Source organism: Hyaena hyaena, unplaced genomic scaffold, assembly GCF_003009895.1.
Source record: "Hyaena hyaena isolate Hyena2069 unplaced genomic scaffold, ASM300989v1 scaffold_1, whole genome shotgun sequence".
Lineage (NCBI taxonomy): Eukaryota > Metazoa > Chordata > Mammalia > Carnivora > Hyaenidae > Hyaena > Hyaena hyaena.
The window spans coordinates 10,874,718-10,891,604 of NW_024080633.1; the positions used below are offsets into that span (position 1 = coordinate 10,874,718).

At 64.7% G+C, this 16,887-nt stretch overlaps 1 protein-coding gene across 4 annotated transcripts in view; it reads left to right on the forward strand.

Moving 5' to 3' along the window:
* Positions 1 to 6,451: 6,451 nt before the first annotated feature.
* The window catches only part of CPNE7 (copine 7), a 14,242-nt gene continuing 3,806 nt past the window's right edge, over positions 6,452 to 16,887 (forward strand). For 2 of the 4 annotated variants that reach the window (XM_039226812.1, XM_039226834.1), the window contains exons 1-13: positions 6,452 to 6,625; positions 8,496 to 8,678; positions 11,077 to 11,151; positions 11,330 to 11,404; positions 11,745 to 11,828; positions 12,409 to 12,498; positions 12,625 to 12,723; positions 13,061 to 13,147; positions 13,462 to 13,521; positions 14,446 to 14,579; positions 15,491 to 15,545; positions 16,102 to 16,153; positions 16,220 to 16,353. In XM_039226812.1, the coding sequence (XP_039082743.1) occupies positions 6,452 to 6,625; positions 8,496 to 8,678; positions 11,077 to 11,151; positions 11,330 to 11,404; positions 11,745 to 11,828; positions 12,409 to 12,498; positions 12,625 to 12,723; positions 13,061 to 13,147; positions 13,462 to 13,521; positions 14,446 to 14,579; positions 15,491 to 15,545; positions 16,102 to 16,153; positions 16,220 to 16,353 (1,302 nt within the window). Of the gene's footprint in view, positions 6,626 to 8,495; positions 8,679 to 11,076; positions 11,152 to 11,329; positions 11,405 to 11,744; positions 11,829 to 12,408; positions 12,499 to 12,624; positions 12,724 to 13,060; positions 13,148 to 13,461; positions 13,522 to 14,445; positions 14,580 to 15,490; positions 15,546 to 16,101; positions 16,154 to 16,219; positions 16,358 to 16,887 lie in introns of all 4 variants that reach the window. The other 2 variants (XM_039226820.1, XM_039226829.1) reach the window with 2 other exon arrangements.

Genomic DNA, 16,887 nt, shown 5'->3' on the forward strand with positions numbered 1-16,887 from the left:
AGAGGCTGTAGGGGCCGTGGGAATGTTAGCCCTAGCTCCCTGCGGCTGCAAGGCCTTAGCTGGGGCCCCTCCTTTTCAAGCCTCAGTTTCCATAGTTGCAGAGGGGCCCCCGATCCCAGAGTGCTGGGGGACAGATAGAAGGCAGCATACCATCTAGTTGGTTCCTCCCCTTCTGAAAACTTACCCAGAAAGGGGGATGCTTTCTGGGGAGGAGGAGGCAAAATTGGGTCAGTGATGAAAGACTGGGGACGGAGGCAGTGTCAAAGCACCACCCGGGCGGCTCTTACCGAGAATATCATCAAAAGCCCTGGATGAGTCAGGTGAGAAGAAAAGCAGGACGTCCCTCAGTTGGAGATGCGCCCCGCGGACACCACACTCGCCTGCCGCCCTGGCCCACACCACCGTCACCCCCACGGGGGCCCTGCAGCCAGCTGTGTCCTCGCTGCCTGCCTGCTCTGGCCCTGGTCGTGTGGTCTCCACCGGCTGACATCTGTGCCCTGGTCTGATGCCGTCCCCAAGTGTGCTCTGGACCCAGCAGCTTGCTTCTACTTGAATTGAGCAACAGTGAAGGACGCCGGCCTGAAACGAGGTTACCGTGGCTCCTCGTGGCTTCTCTCTCAACCGCCTTCCTCCTCCTCGGACAAGAAGCCCTGGGGAAACAGGCTGCGGGGGTCCCCAGCGTGAGCCCCTGAGCACAGAAGGGCTCCTAGGTCAGGGGAAGCCAGGAGGGGGACACAGGTTCTGGATAGTGTCTGGCCTGTGGCCCTGCCCGTAGCAAGTGCTTGGTACCCTCGGTGGGCTGTGACCTCTCCGGGGGTGAGAGAATGGCAAAGCCCCCGAGACACCCTGGGGGGCAGGACGGGCCAAGGGAGGCGAGGTACTAGGTTCTGAGTGGAGTTGCGTGGTCCAGCTGGAATCCCAGCTCTGCCCCTGCTGTGTGAGGGGCAAGGCATCACCCACTCTGAGCCGTGGTCTTCTCATTGACAAAGCAGAGGATGTCATCTGCCTGGCAGGGGCTTGGGGCAGGAGGGGACATCACCCAGGGACTGAATGTGGGAAGGCCCCAAGGTGAGGGGCGCAGCGTCCGGGGGAAGGAGGGGCCCATCAGGGTTCCTTGTACCTGGATGTGTTTGCGCTCAGGCACGTCGGCACGTATCCACATCATGTGTGTGTCTCCACACCCATCTGATGGTGCACATGGCCAGTGAACACGTGTGCGTTCGACGCATACATGTGTCTTGTGTCTGTGTTGTGTGCATGCCTGTGTTGTGTACATGTGTGTGGGGTGTGCATGTGTGGTGTGTGTGGGGTGCATGTGTGTTCTGTGTGCATATGTGTGGGGTGTGTACATCGTGTTCTGTGTGCATGTGTGTGCTGTATGCATTGTGTGCTGTGTACATTCGTGTGCTGTGTACATGTGTGCTGTGTACATGTGTGGGTGTGCATGTGTGTGCGTGTGTGTGCTGTGTGCATGCATGTGGTGTGTGCATGTGTGTGCTGTGTATGTGCATGTGGGGTGTGTGTGTGTGCTGTGTGTATGCATGTGGGGTGTACATGCATGTGGGCGTACGTGCGTGTGCTGTGTGCGTTGTGTGGGTGTGTGTGCATGTGCTGTGTGCATGTGTGTGCTGTGTTCATGCATGTGGGGTGTGCATGCATGTGCTGTGCATGTGTGCTGTGTGCATTGTGTGGGGTGTATGTGCATGTGTGTGCATGCGTGTGCTGTGTGCATGCGTGTGGGGTGAGGCAGGAGGGTCCCAGCTCCCTGATGCCGTCGTGATCAAGCGGCCGAGGCCCCGCTGGACCGCGGATGTGTGTGTCGTCCCAGCCGGGTGGCCCTCTGGGTGCAACTGTCTGACTTAAAGTAAGAAAAGTGTTAAATCTTGTAGGAAAACAATCCAATCGAGACATATTGCAGATGTTCTGAGATAAAAGAGCATTTCTCGGGAGGAAAGAAACAGCGGAAGAGAGTATGTGTGCAACGAGCAGATGAAAGGAAGAGCCCGGCCGGACACGCGCACCCTGTTCCCTTTCTGGAGACCACCCCTGCCCACCCCTGCCCACCGTTTCTACGGTGCCAACAAGCCTTCCCAAACACCCTCTTGGCTTGTTGGGCAGTGGCCTGCGGTGGCCGCGTCCTCTGTCCCACGAGGAGCAGGGCCAGGGGGGAGGGGTGTGGCCGGCGCACCCTCCCCACCTCCGAGCCCCACACACAAGGACGTGCCCTGGAGGTGACTCTGCCTTGTCCCACTTTCTGGGTGAGGGGACAGAGGCAGGCTTGGTGGGGGCGAGGCCCAGAGCTCGGGGACGGCTGCTGGCTGGCGGAGACCGCGGGGGCCCGAAGCACCTGTCGTCCACCAAAGGGTTCTTTGTTGTTGCTCCAAAATGTATGATGTGGAAGAATCCAAAGCACCAAATGGCGGGGGGACCTGGCGGGCTCGGTCGGTTAGGCGTCCAAGTCCGGTTTCAGCCCAGGTCACGATCTCGAGGCTCGGGAGGCTGAGCCCCGCATCAGGCTCCGTGCTGACAGCGCAGGCCCCGCTTGGGGTTCTCTGTCTCCCTTTTTCTCGGCACCTTCCCTGCTCACTCTCCATCTCTCAAAATAAAATAAGTAAATAAGTAAACTTAAAAGAAAACAAAACCAAACGGGAGGTAGTTAAATGCCTCAGGAATGGTTGGTTTGACCAGCTGATCCCCCGGGGGGCCCCTTCCGAGCCCCTGGGCCGGGCAGGGGCTGGGTTAGCGGGCGCCAGGCTGAGGCAGCGGGAGCCGGGGGGCAGACCGGGTGGCCAGCATCTTCAAGGAAGAGCAGTAATTTCAGGCTCTCCGGGCCCCACGGTCTCCGTCCCGGCAACTCAGCTCTGCTCCGGAGCAAGGTCAACGCCAGACAGAATGTGAGCCGACAGGCACGCCGCGTTCCAATTAAACCTTATTTACAAGCAGGCGGCTACCAGAACTGGCCGCTGGGGGGCGCTGGGGGGCCGCTGGGGGGCGCTCGGGGGGCGCTGGGGGTCCGATGGGGGGCGCTGGGGGGCCGTTGGGGCCGCTGGGGGGCGCTAAGGGGCTGCTGTTGAGGTAGAACGGCTGCTGAAACCAAACTACCACAGACTGGGGCGCTTCCAAACAACCGACAGTCCCGGAGGCTGAGCGCCCAGGATCGAGGTGCCGGCGGCCTCAGGGTCGGGTGACGGCCTCCTCCTTGCTGTGTCCTCACGATGGGGGAAGGGCGGGGACCCCTGAGGGGCTGCTTTCTCGGGGCCCTAGTCATACTCGCAAGTCACACCCTTATGGACTCAAGGGTGGGACCCAAAGGTCCCACCTCCTTTTATTTTTACTTTTTTTTTAAAGTTTATTTATTTTGGAAAAGAGGCGGCGTGCGTGGGGGAGGGGCGGAGAGAGAGGGAACGAGTCGCAAGCAGGCCCCAGGGCCCCGGCTCCCAGCACAGAGCCCGACGCGGGGCTTGAACTCCCCACGCTGCACGACTGGGACCTGAGCCGAAACCAAGGTCGGACGCTTAACCTTGAGCCCCCAGAGCCCCCCAAAGGTCCCACCTCCTAATACCATCCACCGGGGTCGGGCCTTCAACACGTGAATTTGGGGGCGGGGCACACGCACTGAGTCCCCGCCGCGGAAGGAGGCCATAAACCGTTAAGAAAAGAAGAAACAGGTCTGGGTGGCTTAGTCGGTTAAGCGTCCGACTTTCGCTTGGGTCATGATCTCGCGGTTCGTGGGTTCGAGCCCCGCGTCGGGCTCCGTGCTGACTGCCAGCTCAGAGCCTGGAGCCTGTTTCAGTCTGTGACTCCCTCTCTCTCTGGCCCTCCCCTGCTCATGCTGTCTCTCTCTCTCTCTCTCATAGAAATAAATAAAAACATTAAAAAATTTTAAAAAAAAAAAGAAAAGAAGAAACAGGTTACAAAGCTGACGTACTTTGCAACAGACGGGTACTGAGCAGGTAGCGCGCGGCGGCACCCAAGTGGTCCTGGGCCCAGGGGCTGGGGGTGACACGGCGGCGGCCCTCGCGCTGACAGCCTGATGAGCCACGCGTGGTACGGGCCCAGTCACTGGAGGCGACTCGTGGAAAGTGGTACGAACAGATTTGCAGGGAAAAGGGCTGGAGGGGTAGATGCCGCAGCGCTCCTCATGCTCACGGCTGGCGCTAGAATGTTCCTCTCCACGTGCTTCTCCACACGTCCTGCGTTCCCGGCACGGAGCGTAGGCTGGTCTGCACAAGAAGGACAAAACGTAGGACGGGGCCTCGCCTCCCCCCGCGCCTGCCTTCCTGGCCTCCCGTGTCCCCAGAGCCCTGGGGCCGGGCGGGGAGGAGGGAGCCCGCCCCGGCCGCCTGTCCTAAAAACCCGGGATGGCCATGCTGGTGCGGGCGCCGTGGACCAGGGTTACGGAAAATCTGCTTTTCCTGCTGTGGTTTCTTTCCATCGGTGCCGTCTGGAGCCGAGGCGCAGGGCCCCGGCCCTGTGGGGGCAGCCACACCCTGTGAGGCGGCGGCCGGAGACCCCAAGGGGCCCATTAACATCTCAGACGCTCGAGCTCCCCGGCTCTGAATGGTCTTTCCTCTGTCACCTGATGGATGTGCCACCTGTTACCGTGGTGCTGTGTGCGTGATGGTTAGGAACGGTTCTGGGGTCGGGGCTGAAGCCCTGCGCCCCCACTGCCGAGTCAGGTGTCCCCTGCGTCCCCCTTTCCTCACCCGTGAGATGGAGCTGACGTGCGCACTGAGTGGCTCCACACCGCTGCAGTGGGCATGGAGCGCGCAGCGGGGTGGCGGGTGCCACAGCGACCCACACCCGGCAGCTGCCCCCTGTCAGCCGCAGAGGTCAGGCATGGACGTCGAACTTGGGGGAGGCAGTCCTCAGGGGAAGGCCCCCCAAGTCCCGGCAGACCGAGGAGCCGGCCAGGGAAGACCCGGAGCTTTGCAGGAGATGCCGGGCCAGGCAGAGAGGTGCTGGGTGTCCGCCTGAGCCCAGCCCCTGAGCCCCACAGACGTTCAGAGAGGCCAAGGGGCTTTGCCCGGGGTGCAGGTGGGGCCGGTGTCCCCGGAGACCTGGCTCTGGGCGGCCTGGGGCCCTGTAAGCCCAGGAACCGCCACCGCAAGCCCACGTACCGGGCAGGTGGGCCCAACACCGACTCCCCTCGGCTCTGAGAAGCAGGTCTGGGCAAGAGGCGGGGGCGCCAGGCTGGTCACGACAGAGAGCGGCCAGCCCTTGAGAGCCGGACCCCAGAGCTGTCTGGACCTGCGCCAGGCCCGGAGGAGCAGCAGGGCGGCTGGACGAGGCGGGGCGGGGCACCGCCTGGCCTCAGAGCCCTCGCTGTGTCTCACTGCCCTCTGCCCTTTACCCAGGTGCCTGGGAAGCGAGCCCGCGGGCTGGAGACCAGCGCACGCACCCCAGCTGCAAGCTGTTTCGTCTCCGTGCCGGAACGCCCTCCACGCACAGCGGCAGGGAGGGCCTCTGCCTGCCTGACCCTGGCCCAGAATCTTCTGCAGCCCAGGAGGCCGAGGCTGAGCCCCATCAGCCTGAGGGCACAGGGCCAGATACCCGCTCTCTGCTCGCCCGCCCTCAGGCCCCTTCACCCTAAACTCTCTTCTTGCCCCCCTCCCACTATGGCTTTGGGCCAGATCTGTGCCCTATTTTTAGGCAAAAATTGGGAAAGAGAATGGGCTGGGAGGTGGTTTGTGCCTCTGGCAACACCTCCTCTTCCGCAGGCCTTCCTCTGGGGCGGTGGGGCCACGGGGAGACTCTCAGGGCGGGGTGGGGTCCCCCCCACGGCCCCCAAGCTTGTCCCCTCTGGCTGCAGGGGAGGAATGTGCCAGGTCGGGTTCTGAGCCTCAGCCGGACACCCCGGGACAGCCAGGGGCTCCCCACTGTTGGAACACACGTCCCACCAAGACGGGGACCTGCTCTCTCATTTCGGGGCCCAGCCCAGGGGTGCTTGCCACCCAGCGAGTTCTCCGAAGCGCTCGTTGTTGCAGCGGTTCATCCCCAGATGCCGCGGGGCCTCCAGATGGGCTCCCGGGGAGAAACTCGGGGGGGGGGGTTGCTGGACCCCCACTCGCGGCCCTGGGGCAGCCTGCGGTCTGGGAGGGTGCTGCCTGGCCCAGACCCCAAGCCTCTCCGCAGGGTTTCCGCCCCCACCTCCCCGGCCCCCCCACCCCCACCCCGGGATTTGAACTCGGCCGACCCCGGGCAACCCTGAGGCGGGGGCTGTGGGACGGAGGGCGGCCTCGGGCCTCCCGCAGACCCCCCGTGGCCCGCGCCCTTCCCGCCCCGCCCCTCCCGGCCCCCCTCCCGCAGCCCCCGTGCGCGGCGGCGGCGGCCGCGGGAGCCACGTGTGCGGGCGGCGGGGAGGCGCCTGCCCGGCCGGCCGTCATTCCCGACGCGGCGGCCCCTCGCTGCGCCCGGCCGGTCCCGGTCCCCGAGCGCCGGAGCCTCGGGCATGAGCGCGGGCTCGGAGCGCCGGGCGGCGGCGGCCCCTGGCGGGGTGCCCGCGCCCCGCGCCTCGCGGGTGGAGCTGCGGCTCAGCTGCCGCCACCTGCTGGACCGCGACCCGCTCACCAAGTCCGACCCCCGCGTGCTGCTGCTGCTGCAGTCCCAGGGCCGCTGGGTGCAGGTGGGGGCGCGGCCGCGGGCCGGCGGGGCGGGGCGGGGGCCTCGAGGCGGTGGGCAGGGGCGGGGCGCCGTCAGGGCTGGGGTACCAGGTCTAGAGAGGGGGTGTCCGGGAGCCGGGGGGCGCTGGACCGGAGGCGACTGAGAGGACCCCAGGTAGAGAGAGGGAGCTCCCCAGCGCGGTGTGACCAGGGTCCCGCGTGGGGGGTGCGGGGGGCACGGGTGAGGCGCCCAGGCTGGAGTGTGCTGGCAAGGGCTTTACTAAGGGGCGCAGAAGGGCCTGGGGGCTGCAGGACGGAGTGGTGTGGCCCCAGTGGGGACGCAGGGTTGGCCTGGGCTCCCGGGTACGCCCCTGGCCTGTGGGGCACGCGGGAAGGGCACCTGTCTGCCAGGCCCTCACCCACCAGGCAGAGGCACCCAGACCTCAGAGCCTGGAGCAGGGGGGGGCCGGGGGGGCCGCTGGGCTGGCGGGACCGCTGACCTGGCTGGGGCACTGGGCAGAGACCTGATCTGTGACCCACCTGCAGGGCCGCCCGGCGCCCGCCCTCCCGTTGTGGCGACTCCAGCTGAGTGTCCAGCCCGGGCCACCCAGCGCGGTGCACCTGGCCCGGCGGGACGGCTGGGGTCTGGTTCATTCTCCCCGCGGACCTGGTTCTTCCTCTGATACCCTTTGGTCCTGGGGGTCACTGGGGTGTCTTGCTGCCCCCTGGCCCCCAGCCCAGCCCTCCCCATGGAGGTTGTGGCAGCAGCTCAGGGTGCTGTCCACGTGCAAAGTGCTCTCTCGGTCACCACTCCTGTGTGCACTTCACCTTGAAAGGCGGAGAAACGTGGGTTGTGGGCCGGAGGGGTTGGGGGCTGAAGCCGCAATGGAGTTGAGGGGTCCCTCCCCGTGCTCTAGCACGCCCCCTGGCCATGGCCTGGCGTTCAGGACGGGGGACCTGGGTGGGTAAGCGGGCGGGACCTGGTGGAGGCAGACCCGTGGGGCCCCCTCCTGTGAGGGACACAGAGCTGGAGGCCTCAGGCGCCAGCTTCTGGGGACCAGCTTTTTGCTCCCCGACCTCGTGCTGTCTCTTGTGGTCTCTGGACCACCAGCCTCCTGGGGCTGCCAAACCCTGCCCGTCTTTGACCTTGGAGGCGAAGGGCCTGCCCAGCCCGGTGTCTGTGGTGGTGGGGCCACCGGGGAGGGTCTGTGAAGAGGGTCTGTACCCTCCCTCCCGTTAGTCTTTGCTGCTTGGCCTGAGCCCTACCTGGCGCAGGTGTCCCTGAGAAAGGATGGCCCCCAAGACCCCCCGTCTGAGAGTGGGGGAGTTTGTGGACCCTGGAGGGGGGCGAACCTACCTGCCCAGGCTGGACTGTGCTTCGGGGGCATAGACGGGCCAAGATGCAGGAGAGATGTGGAACCCAGGGCGTCTGCCCCCACCCCATCTCCCTGCCTGCCCGGCTGGGGAGAGATCTCCACTTTGGGTTTGCCCAGCTCAGGATTCTGATCCAACTCTGTTCCTGACTTGGACTGCTTTTGCACAGGACTCTTGCCTTCTCTGAGCCTCAGTTTCCCCATCTGTGACGGGGATAGAGCAGGCTCTGGTGGGCATGACATGAGAAAATGCAGAGACTGCAGCCTGTGGCTGGTCAGGGGTGCGGGTCTTTATTTCCAGGAGGGAGGTGCCCAGGACCGCTGGAAGTGCCCCCGCCCCCAGGGGTGGCCGCAAGCCATGTGGGGCTTGGGGGCCTGAGGATTGGAGTGCAGGTTGAGGGGGGCAGGGCCTTCCCAGGAGCATGTGAGGGCAGGTGAGGGGAGGCTGGGGCCAGGCGCTAGGGAGTGCCGGGGGGGAAGCCGTTCCCCTGTGGGGCTTGCCCACACTGGCTGCTCGCAGGTGGACAGAACCGAAGTGGTCCGGAGCAGCCTGCACCCCGTGTTCTCCAAGGTCTTCACGCTCGACTACTACTTTGAGGAGGTACAGAAGCTGCGCTTTGAGGTCTATGACACCCCTGGACCAAGCAACCTTGGCTATCAGGACGACGACTTCCTTGGGGGCATGGAGTGCACCTTGGGGCAGGTGGGCCCCCCAACCCTGACCCATCCCCTCGGGAGGGGGAGGGAAGAGGGCAGGAGAGGCCGGAGGGCAGGAAGTGCAGCTGGGCTAATGCTGAGAGCTGGAGGGCGGGGTGGGGGGCGCGGGGGGCGGTGCAGGGACAGCCTGCTTCAAGCTGGAGGTGAGCCAGGCACCACGGAGGACCCTCTGGGACTCGCATCCTGCTCTGCCCGTCTCCATGGTGACTTCTCTTAAAAATTCCTTATTAGTTAGTTTTAAAATTGTATCGTTTTGAACTGGGTAATGCATTCATATAATTCAAGATTCGGGAGTGTGAAAGGCAAGCCATGGAAGTCGCCTGTCCCCGAGTTGTGTCCGGCTTCATATTCTCACATGAGAACACGAGTGTATGTTTCTTCTCTCTGTGTATGTAGGTATTTTTTAAGCACACATTACATGCACATCACTATGTGCACCTGCTTTCTTCTCTGCCGGGACATACCTTCCGCTCGGCAGGCCGGCGGGCCCCTCCCCTCCCCTCCCTGCAGCGGACCGGCCAGGCCACTGGCGGCTGCCGTCCCCCAGGACACTGTTTGCTGTTCTCCTCGGATGATGGCCTGTCCGGTAGCTCTGCCAGTGCCAGCACGGCAAGGGCGCCTGCCAGCCGCCACCGAGACTGCCCGGGCGCCAGGCTTCACGCCGCGCACTTCATTCTCAGCTTGTGGTGGGAGAGGCTTCCTTTTTATCGAGGCATAATTTCCATCCAGCAGGACGTGTAGACCTTGGGGTTTATGATGAGTTTAGGTCCCCGTGTTCTGACCATCACCGGCCCACACAGAACGTTTCATCACCCTGCATACCCCTCCTCTCCAGCCAATCCCTGCATTCTGCTTGTTCCAGAACTTCTTGTTCATGAATCACACGGTGTGTTCTCATTTGTGCCCGGCTTCTTTTACCCAACATGCTGTCCATGACTCATCCCCATTGCCGTCTGCGTTGGGGCTGGTCTGGGGTGGGTCCCCTGTCATCCCATTGTACAGATGACAGCGTGGGTCACTGCACAGCCGCAGAACTGGGTTCCACGGGCCCATCAGACACACATGTATTGACATGTGTGCGCAGACACGCATGTACACACGGGCACACGGGCGTGGACGTGTTCGTGGACACAAACCTGTATGAGCCCACGTGTGTCTGGATCGACATATAAACTTCAGACAGTGAAAAGGTCCATCGAGGCCTGCGTGGCCATCAGAGGAGCTGCGGTCAGTGGTCAGGGGTATGGACACTGGCTGTGAATCCCAGTTGCACAACCTTGACCAAGTCCCTGACCTCTGTCTGAACCTCCAAGCAGTGGGTGTCTGAGGGGACTGAGCAGAAAGAGCTTATTGACCACGAGCTGCTTCACAGAGTAGCCTTCCCACCCCCGACCGGGAGAGCCCCCAGCAGCACCGCCTGTGGTGAGAGCAGCTGGAGGCACACGGCCGCCCTTGCTGACACCTTGAAGGCGGCTTTCCCACCCCTTGGCCCGTGGCGACCTTCCCACAGACAGGAAGTGTTCCCGCATGCTGGGAAGCTGTTAGCGAGGCAGCGGCCGAGGGGCGTGTGGGCTGGGCGTACGCTGCGTGGGGTCTGGACTCGCTCACTGCGCGGTGGCCGGGCTCGGGGAGCGCTGCTGAGCATTGCTGTCCCTGTCACCATGGTGACAGCTGGCCATCAAGTGAGTGGAGTCCCCCACAAGGTCATGGACCCCTTGGCAGCCGCGGCGGGTGGGAGAGGGTGCGGTCATCCTTGAGCAACTCCGCAGACCAGGGCGCCTGCCGCCTCAGTGCTGCCCTCTAGTGAGCAGGTGGCCCAGGCTGCGTGGGCTTCCTGGTGTCAGCTCTGTGTCCCCGTTAGGGGCTTGTAGCCAAATGAGGGCGGGTCGAAGTGGAGGGGGCATCCCAGGTGGGCAGGGGTGGGGAGGAGCCCACAGGGAGGCCCCACAGGATGGTGGAGACCGGGGTCGAGGTCTTGCTCCTGACTCTCTGCCAGCCCCACAGCCCGGGAGTCCAGTCCTGCTGGCCGGGAGGCTGTTCGAGGCCCTTGCTGCCCTTGGGGCAGGGACTGGGGCCGCCCGGGCCGCCCTGGGCTGCCGAGGAGCTGGGGCTGGTGTGTGTTCCCGGGCCCCCCGGCAGCGTGTCCTCACTGAGCCTGTGTCCCCTCCTGACATGTGGGCTCTCGAAGCAGCGCCAGCGAGGGCCCCTGCCTGGGCGAGAGGCGGGGCCATGCAGAGGGATGTCAGGTGGCTGCGTGTCCCGAGGGAGGGCGTGGGGTCCTGGGGCGTCGATTTGGAGGAGCTGGGCTGCCCAGGGAGACTGAGGGCCGGGTCGGGGTCCTGAGGGGACAGGGGCTGACCCTCCCTGACTGTTCCGGCTTCCAGATCGTGGCCCAGAAGAAGATGACCCGCGCCCTGCTGCTCAAGTTCGGCAGGAATGCCGGCAAGTCCACCATCACGGTGAGGCCGCCTGCCTTCCCACCCAGCCCCTCCGCCCTGCACACCCCCACCCCCTCTCATCGTGGCTCCGGGAGGCCTGTCCTGGAAGTCAGCGGGGCGAGGCCCGAGGCTGCCGGGGGTCCGAGTGCCTGCCGTCAGGCCTGGCGAGTGGAGCCCGGAGCCCTGGCTTCCCCCCCAGGTGGTCGCCGAGGACATATCTGGGAACAATGGCTACGTGGAACTGTCCTTCCGGGCCAGGAAGCTGGACGACAAGGTGAGCGGAGCCACCCGCGTGGGGCCAGGGCCGCCCTGGCGACAAGGGCCCACCCCCACCTCTGCCCTCCCGAATCGGAGCCCTTGTCCCCGGGACGGCACAGACGTCGGGGTGGTGCTGGCTGGGGGTGTGCAGACGTGGCCGGAGAGGGGGTCGGCCTGGGCCTGGCAGTTACAGCAAGGGTGCTGGGGAGCCAGTGAAGGCTCTAGAGGGGAGGCAAGGCGTTGGGGGCACTCTGAGAGGCTCTTGGCAGGGCCAGCCCTCACCTAGCTAGGGAGACAGAGACTGCAGGGGGCGGACGGCGGCTCGAGGCCCAGCACAGCCTGTGCTCCGGCCCCAGGACGTCTTCAGCAAGTCAGACCCCTTCCTGGAGCTGTACCGGGTCAACGACGACCAGAGCGAGCAGCTGGTGCACCGCACCGAGGTGAGGGCTCCCGCCAGCACCTGACGCTCCCGCAGCGCTTTGGGGGTGGGAGTGAGGAGAGGGGGCCCGAAGCCAGCCTGTCGCCCCCACCCGTGCCCTCCCAGGACCCCAATGGCTGTGGGGGCCTTCACCTCCAGCACCCATCTCCTTCCAGCAGGGAGCCGCAGGCCAGGCGCTGAATCCACAGCTGTGTTCTCTGTCCCGCCTGCAGGTGCATGCATGCAAGCGGGGGGCGGGAGGCAGAGAGAGGGAGAGAGAGAATCCCAAGCAGGTTCCACACTGTGCCCGACACTGGGCTCATGACCTGAGCCGAAACCAAGAGTCAGACGCTCAAGCGATGAAGCCATCCAGGTGCCCCAAGAGCATTTGGTTTTGAGATAAATTAATTTAGGTAAAAAAGAGGCTATTTAAAGAAAAGGGGGTTCAGGGGGCCCAGGAATGTGGCAGAAGTTACAAAGGAACAGGTTCAGAACTATAGGGGCTCTGGGCCTCCAGTCCTGCCCAGAGCTTGAGCACCACCCCCCGCCCCTGCCCTCTGCGCCCCCAGTCCTGCCCGGAGCCTGAGCACGCCCCCCCACAGGTGGTCAAGAACAACCTCAGCCCCGTGTGGGAGCCTTTCAAGGTGTCACTTAGCAGCCTGTGCAGCTGTGAGGAGACGCGGCCTCTGAAGGTGGGGTGAGCTGGGGGGCCAGGTATGGGGGGGGTGAGGGCTGGCCTGACTGCAGGGGACTGGAGACATCCAGGTGGGGGGCCCCGGAGGGGCAGGTGGGCTGAGGGGGCCTGGGCTCCTCCCCAGTGCCTCGTCTGGGATTACGACTCCCGAGGAAAGCACGACTTCATCGGGGAATTCTCCACCACCTTTGAGGAGATGCAGAAAGCCTTCGGGGAGGACCAGGTGAGCTGGGCCCCCTTCCCCCTCCCCCCCTCCCCAAACGGGGGGAAAGTGGAGTCCTGACCCGTCTGAAAGGGTTCGCTGGGACGAGCCACAAGAGACAGGACAGGTAGGGCATCAGCCTGAGCTGAGTCGGCTCCAGAAGTTGTTATTCTTGGCAAAACCCAGAGAAGATCGAGGACCACGCCCGCCAGGTGGCCAGAGTAGGGATGCCAGTCACCACGTCACGGTTGGAGAAGTGCGGTCCAGAGCTGGGGCTTTGAGGCCTCCCTGCCCCCTTGAAGTGGGTTTTGGGCACTGGCGCTGTGGGGTGGGGTCTCTGTCTCTCCCTGTGCCCCAGGCCCAGTGGGACTGCGTCAATGCCAAGTACAGGCAGAGGAAGCGTAGTTACAAGAACTCTGGGGTGGTCATCCTGGCAGACCTGAAGGTGAGCCGCGGCCCCGCCTGCAGACGCCCCATCGCCCACAGCGGGGTGGGGGCGGCTCCCGCCTGAACTCTCCAGAGAGGGAACAGGGCAGGGGCAAGTCTCCCCAAGTCAGATGGATGCCAGGGGTCCGGTGGCCCCCAGTTCTTGGGGGAGGGGGGTGGGCGGGATGGACGGGAGGGGGAGACAGAGGAGGGAAATGGACAGGGGCTGCCCCGGCAGAGAGCTGGGACGGAAGGGCAGGTCCCCGGGCTCCGGCCTCAGGGTCAGGGGTCGGGGCACCGTGGGTGGGCTCTGCCGACCTCCCTGCCTGGAAGTCCTACAGGGTTTACTCCTTCCTGGACTACATCATGGGCGGCTGTCAGATCCACTTCACCGTGAGTGCACGGGGCCCGTCCACACCAGCAGAGCCTGGGCACCTGCCCACCCTGGATGTAACTCGGAGCCCGGCCTGGTGCCCGGGGCGGCTGTGCATAAGCGGGTGCAGTGAGGCCCTTCAGCGGGTCAGGAGTCCGCCCACCCCAGCCTGGGCTCTGGGTTTTGTGCGCCTTTTTCCGGGGGTTGCTCTTCCTGCGCAGATGGAAAGGGCAGGTGGGTCTCAGGAGCTGCCCGGGGCCACGGTCCACAGACGCAAAGACAGAGACGCGTGGCAAGAATGTAGTGGCACGTGTGACAGCCGGCGACAACGGCAGAGGCCACAGACCGAGTGGCCACGGCTCTGTCTGCAGCTGTGTGGGCGGTAGTGGAGCCACAGAGCCCGGCGTCTGTGGCTCCGTGTCACCCCACGGCTCACTCGTGGCCGCACACGTCCATGTCACTCCACCCAGTGGCAGCCACACTGGCCTGCGGGAAGCCACGTGGAGACCCCAGCCCAGGGCTCGAACCCTCAGTCCCTGCCCGGGTGGAGTGGCAGCAGAGAAGAGATGTGCCTGGTCATGGCCTTGGGTCCCTCCCTAGCATGCCCGCCCGGCGCCCAGGGCACTTGGCCCGAGGTGCTTAGCGCTCAGTGGGACCGCGCTGTGGGCCATGGGCTGGTATCACCTGGATGGGTGCTTCTCTCCTGGGGTTCTGGGCAGATTGGGGGTTGGCAGGGTGCGGGCTCGCTGGTCAGCACCGATGCCCACTCTCCCCAGGCTGCCCTCTGCCCTTCACCCCAGCACAGAGCCGGGCCCTCGGGTTTGCACCCCTCACCCAGCAGCTCCCCACGCCTCGTTCCCCGTACCTGTGCGATGGGGCTCTGGGTGCCTAGTCCAGCCCAGGTGGGAGAGGGGCCCCCAGCTCATGAGCCCGGGCCTCTGCAGGTGGCCATCGATTTCACAGCCTCCAACGGTGACCCGAGGAACAGCTGTTCCCTGCACTACATCAATCCCTTCCAGCCCAACGAGTACCTGCAGGCCCTGGTGGCCGTGGGAGAGATCTGCCAGGACTATGACAGGTGTGACCCCACTGCCCTGTCCCCGGGACGATGACAGGTGCCCCCCCCACTGCCCTGTCCCCGGGACGATGACAGGTGCGGCCCCCCCACTGCCCTGTCCCCGGGACGATGACAGGTGTGCCCCCCCACTGCCCTGTCCCCGGGACGATGACAGGTGCCCCCCCCCCTGCCCTGTCCCTGAGACGATGACAGGTGCGGCCCCCACTGCCCTGTCCCCGGGACAGTGACAGGTGTGGCCCCTACCCCCCTCACTCGTCCGTCACCTCCCAGCCTCCCTTGATTGCAGCACAGACTTGGGCCCAGACCGTTTCCACTGTGTACACGGTATGACTGTATACACTGACTGAGGAACCTGCCCGAGGCTGGCGGCACATGGGCCACGGTGGGTGGGGCTCGCTCCACGGGCCAGACCCCCGTCCTGCGTAGCTGATCCCTGAGGTGAAGCTCGAGTCAAAACCTGCATGTGTTGAGGTGGGGCTGGGCCTCAGTCACATGGCCTTCGCCCTGTGTGCACACACGCGTGCGCACGCACACTCACACACACACACACACACAGGGGATCTATGTCCCGCTGTACAGGCCAGTAAACTGAGGCCACGGATGAACAGAGGGCTGTCGGGGGTGGGGGGCAGAGAGCCGAGGTCCCAGAGGCAGGCTGCCGCCCAAGCAAGCGCCTGCTGGTCCCAGAGCAAAGAGAGGCAAAGAGGCTGGCTCTGCCCCTGCCTGGATGTGGGCGTCTTCAGTGCTCGGTTTCTGCCACGTGGCTCGGAACAGAGCCGGGCCCCCCGGAAAGTGGTCACCCAGGGGTGGGATAGAAACCGGCTGTCCTGGCTCAGGTGGGTGTCTCCCCAAACCACCCCCCACCCCGGGGAAATCAGGGAGCTCGTGTGATGGGGCTGCTTCTCTTGCAGTGACAAGAGATTTTCTGCTTTGGGGTTTGGAGCCCGGATCCCTCCCAAGTACGAGGTAGGAGAGCCTGGGGACGTCGGCCCCACCCCCTCGCATCTGCGGGGGCCGGGGGGCCTCCGCGGCCCCCCTTCTCCCCAGCGAGGCCGTCCTGGGTCCTGGCCCCTTGGCTGCTGCTCCCCCTGCTGGGAGCGTGGCTCCTACGGGACAGACAGTGGGGAGGTTGCAAGGACCCTGCACTTGTGGCCAGAGGCTGACCTTGGTCACCTAGTGCTAGTGACCCCTGAGAACTGAAGACAAACTCCGCGTCTCTGTGTGGAGAAGGGGAATGAGTCTGGAGTCTTCCAGTTGCAAATAGCCGTTCACGTGGCTTAAGCAGAAAAACGTGGTGGTGGGAGGGATTTACTGGTTAATGCAACTCAGAAGCCGGGGGCCGCTGGCTTGCAGGGGAGGAGCGGGCCCAGGGCCCCTCCGTCTGCCCTCTGACCCAGGCGACTCCCTCTGCGAGGCCCTTTCCACAAGCTGGTCCCAGGCCACAAGCCCAGGCGCCCACTAGGCGGGGACGTGGGGGGTCCTGAGGGCTCACCCAGCTGACAGTCCCTCTGCGCCCACCCAGGTGTCCCATGACTTTGCCATCAACTTCAACCCTGAGGACGATGAGTGTGAAGGTAAGACATGAGGGGGTGGGGGGGGTGCGCCGGGGCCAGGCTCACCCTCCTCCCCCCTCCCCGTAGGAATCCAGGGCGTGGTGGAGGCCTATCAGAACTGCCTGCCCAGGGTCCAGCTCTACGGCCCCACCAACGTGGCCCCTGTCATCTCCAAGGTGGCCCGCGTGGCAGCAGCCTCGGAGCGCAGTGGGGAGGCTTCCGTAGGTGCCGGGCGCCGGGGGTGCGGCGGGAGCTGGGCCTGTTGGGTGGTGTGTGCCGGGTGGGGGCCGGGCCAGGGGACGGTCCGCTGGGAGCCAGGCGGGGGCCCGGAGGTCAGGGAGGCTGAGGGCACACAGCGGTGGCGCGGGGGACACGGGAGCGCCCCAAAGCCCCGCTGGAGGCACAGGCATAGTTCCCACCGGGCAGGGTCATGCCCCCTCGAGCCGACTTCCCCGGTGCCTTCCACGCCTCCCCACGGGCAGCCACGTCTGTGCGTCGTTCTGTGGTGCGTGTGTGGCCATGTTGCTTGCATGTGGTTTTTAATTTTAATTTTCTTTTAATTTTATTATTTAAAAAAAATTTTAACATTCATTTATTTTTGAGAGACAGAGAGAACATGAGCAGGGGAGGGTCAGAGAGAGAGGGAGACACAGAATCAGAAGCAGCTCCAGGCTCCCTTCCCTCCCTCCCCCTCCTTCCCTCCCCCTTCCCCCCTTCCTTCCCTCCCTTCCCTACTCCTCCTTCCCTCCCCCTTC